This window comes from Oncorhynchus masou, chromosome 28 (genome assembly GCF_036934945.1).
Source record: "Oncorhynchus masou masou isolate Uvic2021 chromosome 28, UVic_Omas_1.1, whole genome shotgun sequence".
NCBI lineage: Eukaryota > Metazoa > Chordata > Actinopteri > Salmoniformes > Salmonidae > Oncorhynchus > Oncorhynchus masou.
In genome coordinates this window covers 58,738,543-58,755,282 of record NC_088239.1, presented here as the reverse complement: position 1 = coordinate 58,755,282, position 16,740 = coordinate 58,738,543, and the positions used below count along the sequence as shown (strand labels likewise).

The 16,740-nt window shown below is 43.5% G+C and overlaps 1 protein-coding gene across 1 annotated transcript; it reads left to right on the top strand.

Annotated features, from left to right (window-relative positions):
• Positions 1-853: 853 nt before the first annotated feature.
• On the top strand, positions 854-4,878 carry LOC135517970 (endoplasmic reticulum chaperone BiP-like). The gene is made up of 8 exons (XM_064942729.1): positions 854-1,007; positions 1,616-1,775; positions 1,918-2,149; positions 2,293-2,543; positions 2,664-3,054; positions 3,188-3,422; positions 3,607-3,774; positions 3,889-4,878. Exons 2-8 carry the CDS (start codon positions 1,651-1,653, stop codon positions 4,458-4,460), a joined length of 1,974 nt encoding a protein of 657 aa, XP_064798801.1. The 5' UTR covers positions 854-1,007; positions 1,616-1,650; the 3' UTR covers positions 4,461-4,878.
• Positions 4,879-16,740: the final 11,862 nt, after the last annotated feature.

The following is a 16,740-nucleotide window of genomic DNA, read 5'->3' as shown; positions in this document are numbered from 1 at the left end:
AGGGTTGCATTTTTATCAGATATTATCATTTTTTTTGTGAACAGATACAGAAACATGGCCTAGTTAAATAAAGGTTCCACATTAATATCCCCACGGTGTAACTAATGTACAATGATCTAACACCTGATGTAACAATAACTTTCCAGGAACTATATAACCATTCCCACAAGAGCATAGATCTACTTCAGAGTATGTCTCATGTTATGCATAAACCATTGCAACATATTAGGGGTTAGGGGCTATGAGTAAAGCCTTGCTATTGTGGTAATTTCTTTCCACACACTTGCAATTAAGCTGATGTAACTAATGTACAATTTACATGATGTAACAACTAACTTTGATTACCTTAGGCTTACTCCTTTATACCTTCTATGGCTTACTGACTTTTTTTTACACAGCTACAGTACGATCATGTAGCTTTTGTTCAGAATGGTTAGTCACCACTTCTATTGTAATAACATGGTAATTATCATGTATTACCACTGCTTTACCATCATGTTTTACAATTCACAACGTGGAACTAGTTTCAGTTCACTACTTCCCCTACACATATAATATTAGGCTTGGGCCTACTGTATTGTAGTAGACACTAGATTATAGTGGTCCTGAAATTGGAAAATGCCCCCAAAAACAGACATTTCAATGCACCAACTACATTTCAATGTACGACACCGGCATTCACATAATTGGGGTTAGACACATTGACAGGTAGACTATCAGCATCGTACAGTAAAACAAGAATCATGACGTTTACTTGACCAAACGTATGCAAATCAGCAGAGGCCAGCATGGCTGGTGCTGCCAATGAACGCCTTCCAACGAACTGCTGTCTGACCAATGGGAAGCCTCCACGATGGGTAAGAAGTGACAGTTTATAAACGGAGAGCACCTTTCATTAAACCGACTCACAATCATAAACTAGACATATTTAAAGAACGAAATCTGTAAAGCAAATACCTTCAATTGAGAATCTCCAAAGTAAGACGCCATCGAGTTTCTTTGTAAAGGTAACTCAAATTAAACTTTTTGGCTAAGAATGAAGACTTAAAAATTACATGTCCGGGGGGGGGGTATTTCACTTGACCATACAGCTAAACATGGAGTGTTTAAAAAAAAAAAAAAAAAAAAGTGCTTCACCTGTTCAATATGCTTCTGTCTGCCGTCAACTAGCGTGTTTTGAAAATGGTTAACCAGCTAACGTTAGTTGTGCACGCCGCGTCTCAAATTGATCATGCAGCTGTCTAGCGTTAACTACTAGTTAGCTGTTAACTAACTTTACCTTTTTGGTAAATCGAGTTTGTATTTGAGTTTTTTTTTTTTTTGCGTTTTCATTCATTTGGGCTCCTCTCCCCTGTAACTATTCCCCACGTCGTAGCTGTAAGTGAGAATGTGTTCAGTCAATTTACCTGGTAAAATAAAAAATTACCGGCATTCTTGGGCTCCACTCATATATGTGCTGCCCTGTGAGTCTTCGATGTCTCATTTGACACTTCAGCATGCACGGTCGTGACTACACTAGAGTGCCAAATGGACTCATTCCGTTAGCTATATAAGCATGACAGGCTTACACCGTGTACTGAGTAATGCTAATTGTCTTGACTTTTTTAATTCCCAGAACTTCAAAGAGTTGCGTGAACACGCAGAATAGAGATGAGGCTTCTGTGTGTAGTTCTGCTGGTCACCGGCAGCGTGTTTGCAGATGATGATGATGATGACGACAAGAGGGAAAGCGTTGGGACCGTGATTGGAATCGACTTGGGGACCACCTATTCCTGGTAAGAATTAATTTAGTAATGAAGGGAAAATTAATCTTTACACTCATATGCTCAATCATTTGGTTAAATGACTATCATTTCTTGAAGTGAGGTGGTTGATGCTTTCCATGCTTATTTCTCATCCATACTTCTCCTTTTCCAGTGTTGGTGTGTTCAAGAATGGCCGTGTTGAGATCATTGCAAACGACCAGGGAAACCGCATCACCCCATCGTATGTGGCCTTCACCGCTGAGGGGGAGCGTCTGATCGGTGACGCAGCCAAGAACCAGCTCACCTCCAACCCAGAGAACACAGTCTTTGACGCAAAGAGACTGATTGGCCGCGCCTGGACCGATTCAGCTGTGCAGCATGACATCAAGTACTTCCCCTTCAAGGTGAGCCTAACAAACACACTCTTGCCCAATAGCCTTAACACTGTAACTATGCAAATTACTACTTATTCAGCGTATAACTATGTTGAAGTAGTGCAGATTGATTTTAGAGTAGATGCTTAACAGTAGCTACTTTAATCCAATAGGTTATCGAGAAGAAGAGCAAGCCCCATATTCAGGTGGACATTGGTGGTGGTCAGCTGAAGACCTTTGCTCCAGAGGAGATCTCTGCCATGGTTCTCACCAAGATGAAGGAAACTGCTGAGGCTTACCTGGGAAAGAAGGTCACACATGCTGTGGTCACTGTACCTGCCTACTTCAATGATGCCCAGCGTCAGGCCACCAAGGATGCTGGACTCATCGCTGGCCTAAAAGTCATGAGGATCATCAACGAGCCGTAAGTGTGTCTTCACAATGCAGGAACTGAAATAACATTACACGGACTAGTCCAATATTTCTTTAAATTACTCAATATTTGCCAAGACCATGCTAACATCTGTTCTCCTCTCTATTCCAGAACCGCAGCAGCTATTGCCTATGGCCTGGACAAGAAGGACGGTGAGAAGAACATCCTGGTGTTCGACCTGGGCGGTGGTACCTTTGACGTGTCTCTCCTGACCATCGACAACGGTGTGTTTGAGGTGGTGGCCACCAATGGTGACACCCACCTGGGAGGAGAGGACTTTGACCAGCGTGTCATGGAGCACTTCATCAAGCTGTACAAGAAGAAGACCAGCAAGGATGTGCGCAAGGATAACCGTGCTGTGCAGAAGCTGCGTCGTGAGGTGGAGAAGGCCAAGAGAGGCCTGTCTGCCCAGCACCAGGCCCGCATTGAGATCGAGTCCTTCTTCGATGGAGAGGACTTCTCAGAGACCCTGACACGTGCCAAGTTTGAGGAGCTCAACATGGTGAGTTGGTCCTCTTGGTGACATCACGTACAACAGTCAAGACACTGCTGGCCCACTGACATTGGAATATCCAACGATCACATTCATGTTCCACTTAATTGAACCACATTAATTTGCCATTTTTGTCTTTCAGGACCTGTTCCGTTCCACCATGAAGCCTGTGCAGAAGGTGATGGAGGACTCTGACCTGAAGAAGACTGACATTGACGAGATTGTCCTGGTGGGCGGCTCCACTCGTATCCCCAAGGTCCAGCAGCTGGTGAAGGAGTTTTTCAATGGCAAGGAGCCCTCCAGGGGCATCAACCCTGACGAGGCTGTGGCCTACGGCTCTGCCGTGCAGGCTGGAGTGCTGTCTGGAGAGGACACAAGTGGGTCTTGGTCAATGTGCTGACGCCATGCACTTCATACACTATGCTCAGTTTAGGCAGAGTTATCTTCACATTTCATTCTTTGTTTTTACATAAGGAAATGTAGGCTAGATGTTTCATGTCCAATTATGTATATTATAGCAGCTACATTTTCTATCACAACTAATGGTTTGCTGTCCATCAGGTGACATTGTTCTTCTGGATGTGTGCCCCCTGACCCTGGGTATTGAGACTGTGGGAGGAGTCATGACCAAGCTGATCCCCAGAAACACTGTGGTGCCAACCAAGAAGTCCCAGATCTTCTCCACTGCCTCTGACAACCAGCCCACCGTCACCATCAAAGTTTACGAGGGTAAGCGCCTTTGATTCATCACTGCCCCTTGTAGCGACCTTCACTAATGATGGGCGTGGCAATTTTACAGAACTTTGTCTCTGTTTCTAATTTTCTACTTTCCTCTTCCTTCAGGTGAACGTCCCCTGACCAAAGACAACCACCCGCTGGGTACCTTTGACCTGACTGGTATCCCCCCCGCACCCCGGGGTGTGCCCCAGATCGAGGTCACCTTCGAGATTGACGTCAATGGCATCTTGCGCGTCACAGCCGAGGACAAGGGAACGGGCAACAAGAACAAGATCACGATCACCAACGACCAGAATCGTCTGACGCCTGAGGACATTGAGCGGATGGTCAACGATGCAGAGCGCTTTGCCGATGAGGACAAGAAGTTGAAGGAGCGCATTGATGCCCGCAATGAACTTGAAAGCTACGCCTACTCGCTCAAGAATCAGATCGGTGACAAGGAGAAGCTGGGCGGCAAGCTCTCTCCCGAGGACAAGGAAGCCATAGAGAAAGCAGTAGAGGAGAAGATTGAGTGGATGGAGTCTCACCAAGATGCTGAGTTGGAGGACTTCCAGGCCAAGAAGAAGGAGCTGGAAGAGGTGGCGCAGCCCATCATCAGCAAGCTTTATGGAAGTGCAGGCGGTCCCCCTACTGAGGGAGAGGCAGAGGGAGATCAGGATCAAAAGGACGAGTTGTAAGGCTGTCTTGAGGGTCTCCACAGTCTACATGAGCAACTCTCTGCTTTCTGTTCTATTGCCCCCTCGCCTCTCTGGTAGTGGCACAGATGTACATATTGGACTCATTGGACTTAAATGGTGAGAGGAAATGCAACCATGATGAATCTGCTGGAAAGACTTCTGAAATATTGTTTAGAAGTCAGATGTTCACTTCGCTGTGTGGCAGAGGTATAATCAGCCTGGATTCGAGGCTCGCTGCTGTTCTCAGGCAGTTTGAAAATGGGTACTCCAGGTGAAGGGGTTGTGCGGTTCTGGGTGACAGGGTAACTGACATGTTCCCAAGCAATGTTAACAAGTTATTTATTGAATCTGGTCGTTGTAGAAAATCCTTTCTACTGTTAGAAAGACATTGAAATAATAAATGTTTGATACAAATGTCTTTGCTTTGCCTCTATTCATCTGCATCAATTTACACATGACCACAAACTTGTAACCCTGAAGGTAGCCTAGATGTTGGGCCAGCAATCAAAAGGTCGCTAGTTCGACTACCTGTGAGAAGACAGCCCCTGCGCAAGGCAGTTACCTCTAATTGCTCCAGGGTTGTGATGATGATGGCAGGTCCTGGCTGTGACCCTTCTGAGGGTGAGTAGGTTGGGATATGCAAAAGACACATTTCCAATTTGCACTTGTGTGGTTATACATACCTGTACATGTGTGAAATGGGACAAATAAGCACCCACCACATTTGTAACTGTCCATAAGTAACATTGGCTGTGTGCAGCAGGTCTGTCCATCACCTCTGACCACAGAACATCAGTTAATTTCCCGATTGATTCTTTATTGAATTGCCACTTGTAGACACCCGGCAGGTGCTTGCTTTTTAGAACTTATACCCTAGTAACGCAACATGGCGATCTTGAGTCGCGGGGCTTCACGCGCCTGGACATTTTGCATCTCTACTTGCAGCTTTGTACGTACGGTATAAACTAAGCTTTACTCCTAGTGTTGAACCAACATGTCATTGGATGTGCAGCTTATGCATAGGGTTGGCTGTTTTAGAGGTACTGCCTTATAAAAGCATTGAATCCCTATGAAAACTGCCTAAGGCACGAGTCAGTTATTCTAGTGTAAATAGGAATTTGTCAGGCTTGTCAAATGGAGTTTGGGATAATGTGTGTAACTTGAGGTTGAGTTTTGTTTTGAAGATGTCCATTTGCCCACTAACATGGGGTGACGGCGCTCTATTCAATTGACAGACCTGCCTGACTATGTTTACACGAGACACATCATGCATTTTATTTGAGAAATCGTGCACCAAACACCTTTGGCTGCGCAACTAAAACCTCCTCGGCGCAAAAATGTATTACAGATTTCGGAAAGTGAAATAAGCGTTTGAGTCAAAGCTCATTAAGCATATGTGGAATTGACCATGAAACACACAACGTTTCCAATGCAACAAAAACACGTGCCAATCAGTGTGTTCGGTGGCTGTGGGGAATGTTTTTTTTTTTCAAAGTCCATGTTGAATGAAGCACCACATTAAGCACAATTATTGGCCATTCAATACTTACAATATTTCTACATGCACACAGCATTTTCTAGAGCAGTATCTAGGTCATGTTAGGTGTTACAACAGTCGCTGTGTATGACCCCCTGAGTGTCCATCCCTCCAAACACAAAGGCAAGCTGTTGTGTCCCTGATTCTGGGGAGGTCTTGGCCCCCTCCACTGCTGCCCTCAGGCCTCACTCTCCGGGGCAGTACACACATGGAGTGGTCCAGTCTGTTGGGTGTCAGGTCCTCTTCAAACCTCAGCAGGGTCGTGTCTTTTGTCTGCACAGGATGGGAAGAGTTTAACAAAGTGCTCAAGGTGCATCAGTATTACAAAACAGTAAAGGTTTAAATGTATTATCTCCATATAGGATACATGCATCAATGTATTATTACCTCAGCGTATAACCACATTAATTACACAATCTAAAGTAGATATTGTTAGCCTCACCACACTGAAATCTGGACATTGTGTTGCTGTCCGCTTCTGAGGTCATCTCTCCAAAGTTGTAGATATTTTTTTTGCAGGGCTTCAGCTGAGTGGGCAGCCACCCTTGGGAGGACCTTCTCCCACATCATACTGACTAGAGGAAGTATAGCAACCAAAAGCAGTAGTTAACAGGACCAGCCGTAACACTTCTCATGCCCAACATAGAATTATACATTTCAACAGAGCACACAATATAATACAACTACAGCAGGACCAAGTTCTTCATGTGTATGTATGACTGTTGAATATTTTCTGGTATCCAAAGAGTACATGTCGCTGTGGAGCTTCTCTCTTGCCATAACTTCATGGATATAGAGTGTGGAACCCACTGCTGCCACCAAGTGGCCATGTCTAGGAGGAGCATGTCAGCACCGTGTCTGGCTGAGAGCAGGGGCAGGAAACTACAAACAGACGGAGGAAAACACGACATATCTCCTCCTACAGTATTGTTCAGTAGGTACTTTCTGAAAGATTAAAATATGGGAGGCCCACCAGCTGGTTGACTCTGTACTACTGAGCCATTGATACACATTTGGACTGGTTCTTCTGTGACGACTGTGTGAATGTGTTGTATTGGCAGAATTATAAATGTATGTCAAACCTGTGTCGAAGACGTGAGGCTTGGGGTCCGAGATACAGCTGAAGTCGGAAGTTTTTCACAATTCCTGACATTTAATCAAAGTAAAAAGTCCTTGGCTTAGGTCAGTTAGGATCACCACTATTTTAAGAATGTGAAATGTCAGAATAATAGCAGAGAATTATTTCAGCTTTAATTTCATCACATTCCCAGTGGATCAGAAGTTTACATAAACTCAATTAGTATTTGGTAGCATTGCCTTTAAATTGTTTAACTTGGGTCAAACGTTTCGGGTAGCCTTCCACAAGCTTACCACAATAAGTTGGGTGAATTTTGTCCTATTCCTCCTGACAGAGCTGGTGTAACTGAGTCAGGTTTGTAGGCCTCCTTGCTCGCACACGCTTTTTCTGTTCTGCCCACAAATGTTCTATATGATTGAGGTCAGGGCTTTGTGATGGCCACTCCAATACCTTGACTTTGTTGTACTTAAGCCATTTTGCCACAACTTTGAAAGTATGCTTGAGGTCATTGTCCATTTGGAAGACAGATTTGCAACCAAGCTATACCTTCCTGACTGATGTCTTGAAATGTTGCTTCAATATATCCACATAATTTTCCTCCCTCATGATGCCATCTATTTTGTGAAGTGCACCAGTCCCTCCTGCAGCAATGCACCCCCACAACATGATGCTGCCACTCCCGTGCTTCACAGTTGGGATGGTGTTCTCCGGCTTGCAAGCCTCCCCTTTCCCCCCAAACATAATGATGGTCATTATGGCCAAACAGTTCTATTTTTGTTTCATGAGACCAGAGGACATTTCTCCAAAAAGTGCAATCTTTGTCCACGTGCAGTTGCAAACCATAATCTGGCTTTTTTTATGGCGGTTTTGGAGCAGTGGCTTCTTCCTTGCTGAGTGGCCTTTCAGGTTATGTTGACATAGGACTCGTTTTACTGTGGATATGGATACTTTTGTACCTGTTTCCTCCAGCATCTTCACAAGGTCCTTTGCTGTTGTTCTGGGATTGATTTGCACTTTTCGCACTGAAGTATGTCATCTCTAGGAGACAGAACGCATCTCCTTCCTGAGCGGTATGACAGCTGCGTGGTCCCATGGTGTTTATACTTGCATACTATTGTTTGTACAGATGAACGTGGTACCTTCAGGCGTTTGGAAATTGCTCCCGAGGATGAACCAGACTTGTGGAGGCCGACAGTTTTTTTTCTGAGGTCTTGACTGATTTCTTTTGATTATCCCATGATGTCAAGCAAAGAGGCATTGAGTTTGAAGGTAGGCCTTGAAATACATCTACATGTACACCTCCAATTGATTCACATGTCAATTAGCCTACCAGAAGCTTCTAAGCCATGACATTCTCTTCTGGGATTTTACAAGCTGTTTAAAGGCACAGTCAATGTAGTGTATGTAAACTTCTGACCCACTGGAATTGTGATACAATGAATTATAAGTGAAATAATCTGTCTGTAAACAATTGTTGGAAAAATGACTTGTGTCATGCACAAAGTAGATGTCCTGACTGACTTGCCAAAACTATAGTTTGTTAACAATAAATGTGTGGAGTGGTTGAAAAACGAGTTTAAATGACTCCAACCTATGTGTATGTAAACTTCCAACTGTAAGTATGGCAACTGAGTCCCCTCCAGAGAAGACAAACAGTCTGTCCCCCACACTGGCAGAGATAGTGGGAAAAGTCCTGGGACAAGGGGGCGTCCCTTTCACCTTCACTTCCTGCCACGGTCCAGCTTCTGGAAATATATCAACACAAAACCTCAAGAGACTAAAACTGGGTTGGAACATTGCTCAGAGTCACACATAATATAAAGGACATTGTTAACCTCTGCCAACCTAGTTAATATAAGCATTAATTCTTAACTGTTCTATGCTACTGTTCTCTAAAATACTTCATACAGCACTTTTTTATGTAGGCCTATACCGTCTGACTTATTTTTTGGTCTGGTGTGATTTATAAGGAGCATCCAGATGCTGCACAATTCATGAAAATACTTCTTCCAATTATTGATAAACATAAGAAACTGATGGTTAGAACTGTTAAGGCCCAATGGATTGATAAGGAATTTAAAAACTGTATGGTTGAAAGAGATGGGGCTGAAGGAGTGGATAAGAAGTTTGGCTGCACAGTTGACTTACTGCAAATTGACAAATTATGTAACTAAACTCAACAAAAAGAAGAATATACGGTATTATATGAAGCCAAGATCAATTATACGAAGAATGATGGCTCTTAGCAAAAAAAAGTTGTTTGACCAAATATGATGCTATTTCTCTGTATACAAATCAACAACAGACTTTCAGCATGCTTATAGAGAAGGGCACTCAACATCTATTGCACCCACACAAATGACTGATGAAAGGTTGAATGAAATTGATAATAAGATTGTGGGAGCTGTACTGTTAGATTTCAGTGCAGCCTTTGATATTATTAATCATAACCTGTCGTTGAGAAAACTTACAGTACCAGTCAAAAGTTTGGACACATCTACTCATTCAAGGGTTTTTATTTATTTTGTACTAATTTTGACCTTGTAGAATATTAGGGAAGACAACAAAACTAAGAAATAACACATATGGAATCATGTAGTAACCCAAAAAGTGTTATACACATCAAAATATATTTATATTTTAGTTTCATCAAAGTAGCCACCCTGGGCCTTGATGACAGCTTTGCATACTCATGTTTTTTTATGCTGCTGCTACCTGCTGTTTATTATCTATGCATCATCACTTCACCCCTACCTACATGTACAAATGACCTCAACGAACCTGTACCACTGCACATTGACTCTGTACCGGTACACCCTGAATATAGCCTCATTAGTTTTATTTTATTGTGTTACTCTTGTACAATTTTTTACTTTAGTTTATTTGTTAAATATTTTCTTAACTCATTCTTGAACTGCATTGTTGGTTAAGGGCTCGTAAGTAAGCATTTCATAGTCAGGTCTACACCTGTTGTAGCAGGTGACAAATAATGTTTGATTTGATTTGCTGATGATTCAACCACAGCTAATAAAGTCACTGAAACCCTTAACAAAGAGTTGCAGTCAGTTTTTGAATGGGTGGCCAGTAATAAACTGGTCCTGAACATCTCTAAAACTAAGAGCATTGAATTTGGTACAAATCATTCCCTAAGTTCTAGACCTGAGGTGACTAAATTACTTTGTGTTACCTTAGATTGTAAACAGTGATTGTCAGCACTTTTACTCAGACCCTTTACTCAGTACTTTGTTGAAGCAACTTTGGCAGCGCAGCGTTTACAGCCTCGAGTCTTCTTAGGTATGACACTACAAGCTTGGCACAGCTGTATTTGGAGAGTTCCTCCCATTCTTCTCTGCAAATCCTCTCAACCTCTGTCAAGCTGGATGGGGAGTGTTGCTGCACAGCTATTTTCAGGTCTCTCCAGATATGTTCGATCGGGTTCAAGTCCGGGCTTCGGCTGGGCCACTCAAGAATATTCAAATACTTGTCCCAAAGCCACTCCTGCGTTGTCTTGGCTGTGTGCTTAGGGTCGTTGTCCTGTTGGAAGGTGAATCTTTGCCCCAGTCTGAGGTCGTGAGCGCTCTGGATCAGGTTTTCATCAAGGATCTATCTGTTCTTTGCTCCGTTCATCTTTCACTCAATCCTGACTAGTCTCCCAGTCCCTAGTGCCAGGTTACTCCAGACGTGACACTTGGCATTCAGGTCAAATAGTTCAATCTTGTTTTCATCAGACCAGAGAATCGTGTTTCTTATGGTCTGAGAGTTTTTGGGTGCCTTTTGGCAAACTCCAAGCGGGCTGTAGTGCCTTTTACTGAGAAGTGGCTTCCTTCTGGCAACTTTACCATAAATGCCTGATTGTTGGAGTGCTGCAGAGATGGTTGTCCTTCTAGAAGGTTCTCCCATCTCCACAGAGGAATTCTGGAGCTCTGTCAGAGTGACCATCGGGTTCTTGGTCACCTCCCTGACCAAGGCCCTTCTCCCCCAATTGCTCAGTTTGGCCAGGCGGCCAGCTCTAGGAAGAGTCTTGGTGGTTCCAAACTTCTTCCATTTAAGAATGATGGAGGTCACTGTGTTCTTGGGGACCTTCAATGCTGCAACATTCTTTTGGTACCCTTCCCCAGATCTGTGCCTCAACACAATGTTGTTTCTGAGTAATACGGACAATTCATTTGACCCCATGGCTTGGTTTTTGTTCTGACATGCACTGTCAACTGTGGGACCTTATATAGACAGGTGTGTGCCTTTCCAAATCATGTCCTATCATTTGAATTTACCACAGGTGGACTCCTATCAATTTGTAGAAACGTCTCAAGGATGATCAATGGAAACAAGATGCACCTGAGCTCAATTTCGAGCTTCTTAGAAAAGGGTCTGAATACTTATGAAAATATGGTTATTCCGTTTTGTATTTTTAATACATTTGCAAATATTTAAATTTTTTTTTTTTTTGTTTTGTCATTACTGGGTATTGTGTGCAGATAGCTGAGGATAGCTTCAACTTTTTTTTAAGAACAAGGCTGTAACGTAACAACGTGGAAAAAGTCAAGGGGTCTGAATTCTTTCCAAAAGCACTTTATACTGCAATAGCCGAATAGGATGTCATTGCCTAGAATAGAGTATATATGAAATTAGTGAAACAGTATCTAAACATTGTTAAAGTGACCAGTGTTCCACTATTAAAGTGAACAGCGATTTCAAATCTATGTACAGTTGAAGTTGGAAGTTTACATACACTTATGTTGGAGTCATTAAAACTTGTTTTTCAACCACTCCACAAATGTCTTGTTAACAAACTATAGTTTTGGCAAGTACTTTTTCCAACAATTCTTTACAGACAGATTATTTCACTTATAATTCACTGTATCACAATTCCAGTGGGTCAGAAGTTTACATACACTAAGTTGACTGTGCCTTTAAACAGCTTGGAATATTCCAGAAAATTATGTCATGGCTTTGGAAGCTTCTGATAGGCTAAATGACATAATTTGAGTCAAACGGAGGTGTACATGTGGATGCATTTCAAGGCCTACCTTCAAACTCAGTGCCTCTTTGCTTGACATCATGGGAAAATCAAAAGAAATCAGCCAAGATCTCAGAAAATAATTGTAGACCTCCACAAGTCTGGTTCATCCTTGGGAGCAATTTCCAAATGCCTGAGGGTACCACGTTCATCTGTACAAACAATAGTACACAAGTATAAACACCATGGGACCACGCAGCCGTCATACCACTCAGGAAGGAGACGCGTTCTGTGTCCTAGAGATGAACGTACTTCAGTGCGAAAAGTGCATATCAATCCCAGAATAACAGCAAAGGACCTTGTGAAGATGCTGGAGGAAACAGGTATACAAGTATTTATATCCACAGTAAATCGTGTCCTATGTCGACATAACCTCTGCTCTCTGGTCTGATGAAACAAAAATAGAACTGTTTGGCCATAAGGACCATTGTTATGTTTCACCCAACTTATTGTGGTCGGCCTGTGGAAGGCTACCCGAAAAGTTTGATCCAAGTTAAACAATTTAAAGGCAATTCTACCAAGTACTAATTGAGTGTGTGTAAACTTCTGACCCACTGCGAATGTGATGAAATAAAAGCTTGAAATAAATCATTTTCTCTACTATTATTCTGACATTTCACATTCTTAAAATAAAGTGGTGATCCCAACTGACCTAAGACAGGTAATTTTTACTAGAATTAAATGTCAGGAATTGTGAAAAACCGAGGTTAAATGTATTTGGCTAAGGTGTATGTAAATGTCCGACTTCAACTGTACATAGGGCAGCAGCCTTTAAGGTGCAGAGTTGAGTAAGTTCAGGGCAGGGCACTGATCGGAGGCCAGCTAGAAATGGCAATTTAACAGTCATATAGCCTTGAGATAGAAGCTGTTTTTCAGTCTGTCGGTCCCAGCTTTGATGAATCTGTACTGACCTCACCTTCTGGATGATAGCGGGATGAACAGGCCATGGCTTGTGTGATTTATCTTTTTGGCCTTCCTGTGACATCGGGTGCTGTAGGTGGCCTGGAGGGCAGGCAGTGTTCCCACGGTGATGCGTTAGGCAGACCGCACCCATCTCTGCAGAGCCCTGAAGTTTTGGGTGGTGCAGTTGCCGTACCAGGCGATGATACAGCCTAACAGGATGCTCTCAATGGTGCATCTGTTCAAGTTTGTGAGGGTCTTAGGGGCCAAGGCAAATTTCTTCAACCTTCTGAGGTCGAAGAGGCGCTGTTGTACCTTCTTCATCACACTGTCTGTGTGGGTGGACCATGTCAGATTGTCAGTGATGTGTATGCCGAGGAACTTGGAAGCTTTTCACTTTCTCCACTGCGGCCCCGTCGATGTGTATGGGGGTGTGTTCCCTCTGCTGTCTTCACTATCAGCTCCTTTGTTTTGTGGAGGGAGAGATTATTTTCCTGGCACCACTCCCTCAGGGCCCTCACCTCCTCCCTGTAGGCTGCCTCGTCATTGTTGGTAATCAGGCCTACTACTTTTGCGTCGTCTGAAAACTTGATGATTGAGTTGGAAGTGTGCGTGGCCATGCAGTCATGAGTGAACAGGGAGTACAGGAGGGGGCTGAGAATACACCCTTGTGGAGCCCCTGTGTTGAGGACCAGCGTAGTGGAGGTGTTGTTTCCTACCTTCACCACCTGGGGGCAGCCAGTCAGGAAGTCCAAGTCCAGCCCAGTTACACATGGCGGGGTTCAGACACAGGGCCCCAAGCTTAAGGATGAGCTTGGAGAGTACTATGGTGTTGAAGGCTGAGCTATAGTCAATGAACAGCATACTTACATAGGTATTCTTATTTTCCAGAAGGGATAGGGCAGTGTGATGGCGATTGTATCGTCTGTGGATCTATTAGGGCGGTATTCAAGTTGAAGTGGGTCTCGGTTGTCAGGTAAGGTGTAGGTGATATGATCCTTTTAGCCTCTCATAGCACTTCATGATGACAGAAGTGAGTGCTACGAGGCGATAGTCATTTAGTTCAGTTACTTTTGCTTTCTTGGTATATATTTTATATCCTAGTCTGTTATACTGGCAGTAGATACATATTGACCACAGTTCTTCTTGTGCTTTGTGCTCTGGATCCTGCACAGGAAGGAATTCCATTATTCTGTGGAAGGCACCAGTTCAGATGATCAGTTCATGCATAAACCAGACCATTGTGTGCCCTAACATTTTTGGGGAAGCAAGTGCTGCTGTGAGATAAGGATATAGTCTCGCGACACCATCCCAAACATAAAAAAACATATGTTTTCCATAAAATAATTTTTATTTTTCATTCGTTTATATTTGGAAGGCAAACAAAACTCAAAAGCAATCACTTTTGCATTTGACAACACAGAATCCTACGTATTACTCCACGTGCTTCTATGTTACTTTGTTTTGAGCCGACTTCACAGTGGGCTTTGAACAGGGCACCTGGCTCATGCCTGGGAGGCAGCCCGCTTCCAAAACTGATGTAATGAACTTTTACCCAGTGCAAAACACTCCTACACAGGCGCCCGGGCGAGATTAATCGAACCTCCTCATTGATAGAGGACTCATCTTTGTATATGTGCCATTATAGAGTCTGACAGTATGGGCATCTCCAATTTAAAGCAGTCAATTTTCTTCTTCTTCATTGGCTGTTTGCTCCCAACTCATAGGAATACCGCCCAGTTGACTACTTTAACATGATGGAAGCCCTCAAGGGCAATGTCCATGTTAAAACGGGTTATATCCATGATGATATGTGTGGTTGTTGGTTTAGCTTTCTCTAACTTTGTAACAAGTACGGCCTTCATGTGTAGGAGCTTATTGGGTCTTGATTGCAAAGTGTTCGGGATCTCTTTTCCAACTGTTCCGATATCTTTTCCAACTGTCCCGTTATCTTGTTTCAATGTCCATTCTAGAATGGCCTTCTAATCAATCAGAAAGGAGTTAAGCCCTGTACTCCATCCACTTCAAACTCGAGCGCCTATCCCTCGATAACTCATACAGAAACAGTCCATTGCCAAAGCTCATTGTTCTATCTGTGCGCATAGAGATAGAAAGAGGGCTCATCTTTGTATCGGTGCCAATATACTGTCTGGGACAGAATGGGCAGCGCCATTGAGGCTTTCTCCATTTTGAACTAAGTAGTCAATTTCTTTCTTCATGATTGGCTAAACCCTCCTGATGATCCTGTTGGACATGACTCCAAAAGGGTCACCAGGAGGGATCAGCCAATGAAGTTGGAAGTCCCACCCAGTTGACTACATTAAAGTGGTGGAAACCCTCAATGGCGGTGCCCATGTTAATATGGCCTTTCAGCGACTAGAGGCCTCTATCATTCTCTATGATTTGAACTACGTGTACGGATGTCTGGTGTGTACAGTCTGTGTACTGTGCCAACATCACCACATGAGGTCGGTGTTGCTGCATTATACAAACACCTCAATGTACCCCCTTACACATGAGGAGAACTGAATCCTCATTGACTGGACTGAGACTATGGCTTTGGAAGTGGATGGCACTTCACACACGCACGCACGCACGCACGCACGCACACACACAAAAATCCAGTCTCCGCTCTCTGTCTAGACATAGATGCTATTTGAATGACGCAGTGTCATTGACAGTGCAGTGACGTCAATCTCCCAAAATGCCCTTTCAATTCAGCTGCTCTATGTGAGTCTTAATTAGATCATGTCATTGAGTGTGGATTTGCTAGGCCAGACCCAGCCGTGAAGGGGCCACTGTCATATACATCAGGCACACCTCGCCCAAGACCCATTCTTTATTCCTCCCTCACTTTAAGTTCAGTGGGGTTGCCTTGATTTAGGCGGGGTTGTTTTGGCTTCTGCATCTTCCACGCTCTCTACCTAGACGAGAGAGGCTGAATGACGTGGAACCCTTCTGGCCAGTGTGTGTGTGTGTGTGTGTGTAACATGTACTCTTGTGGGTTGTGTGTGAGAGTGAACTGTATTTGTATGTGTGTATGTAACATTGCAGAAGTGTTTGTCTCTAATAATTTCTGCAAGAGTATATTTTTTTATAGATGTATTTTTTATATGCAGTGGCACGTGTTCTGGGCCTACTTCTGCAGTACACTGTAAACATAAAGGCAACATGGGTGAGTTAATAATACATCAAACAAAATTCAGCATATTTTTACTTGGAACATGGACGTCCACTATTCATCGCATTCTCTTAATAGATTTGAATCATTTGGTAATACAATTTCCCACTTTTGGAACATAGAGTCTAGCTGAACTGTAGAGAGATAGATGATAATCGATCAGAGACAGTACTAGCCTAGAACCAGCCTAGAAGTCTAGAAGCCTAACACCTACTAAGGCTATTGGAGACAGAGGATGGTTGTGCTGTCTCTCTGTTTCTCCTGGAGAAGTTGGGTGGGCGGGGGAAAAGACAGATACTCGGAAGAAAGGAGCCGCAGCCAGCCATGCCTATTCATCTCCACACAGCCTCACCCTGGGCAAGTGCCTGTGCTGGGCTTTGAATCTATAGAGCTTTGCTCTGCTCGCTGTTGCACTCTGGTCTTGACTCTTGACAACACCTGACCTATTCCTTAGGGTAAGAGACTTGACTGTGTAAGTCCCCAGTTTCCCAAAGTGTCACTCACTACCCAACCATGTCTTACAGAGGGAACCGGGCTGACAGAGTAGAGAGACACAGAGTAGAGAGA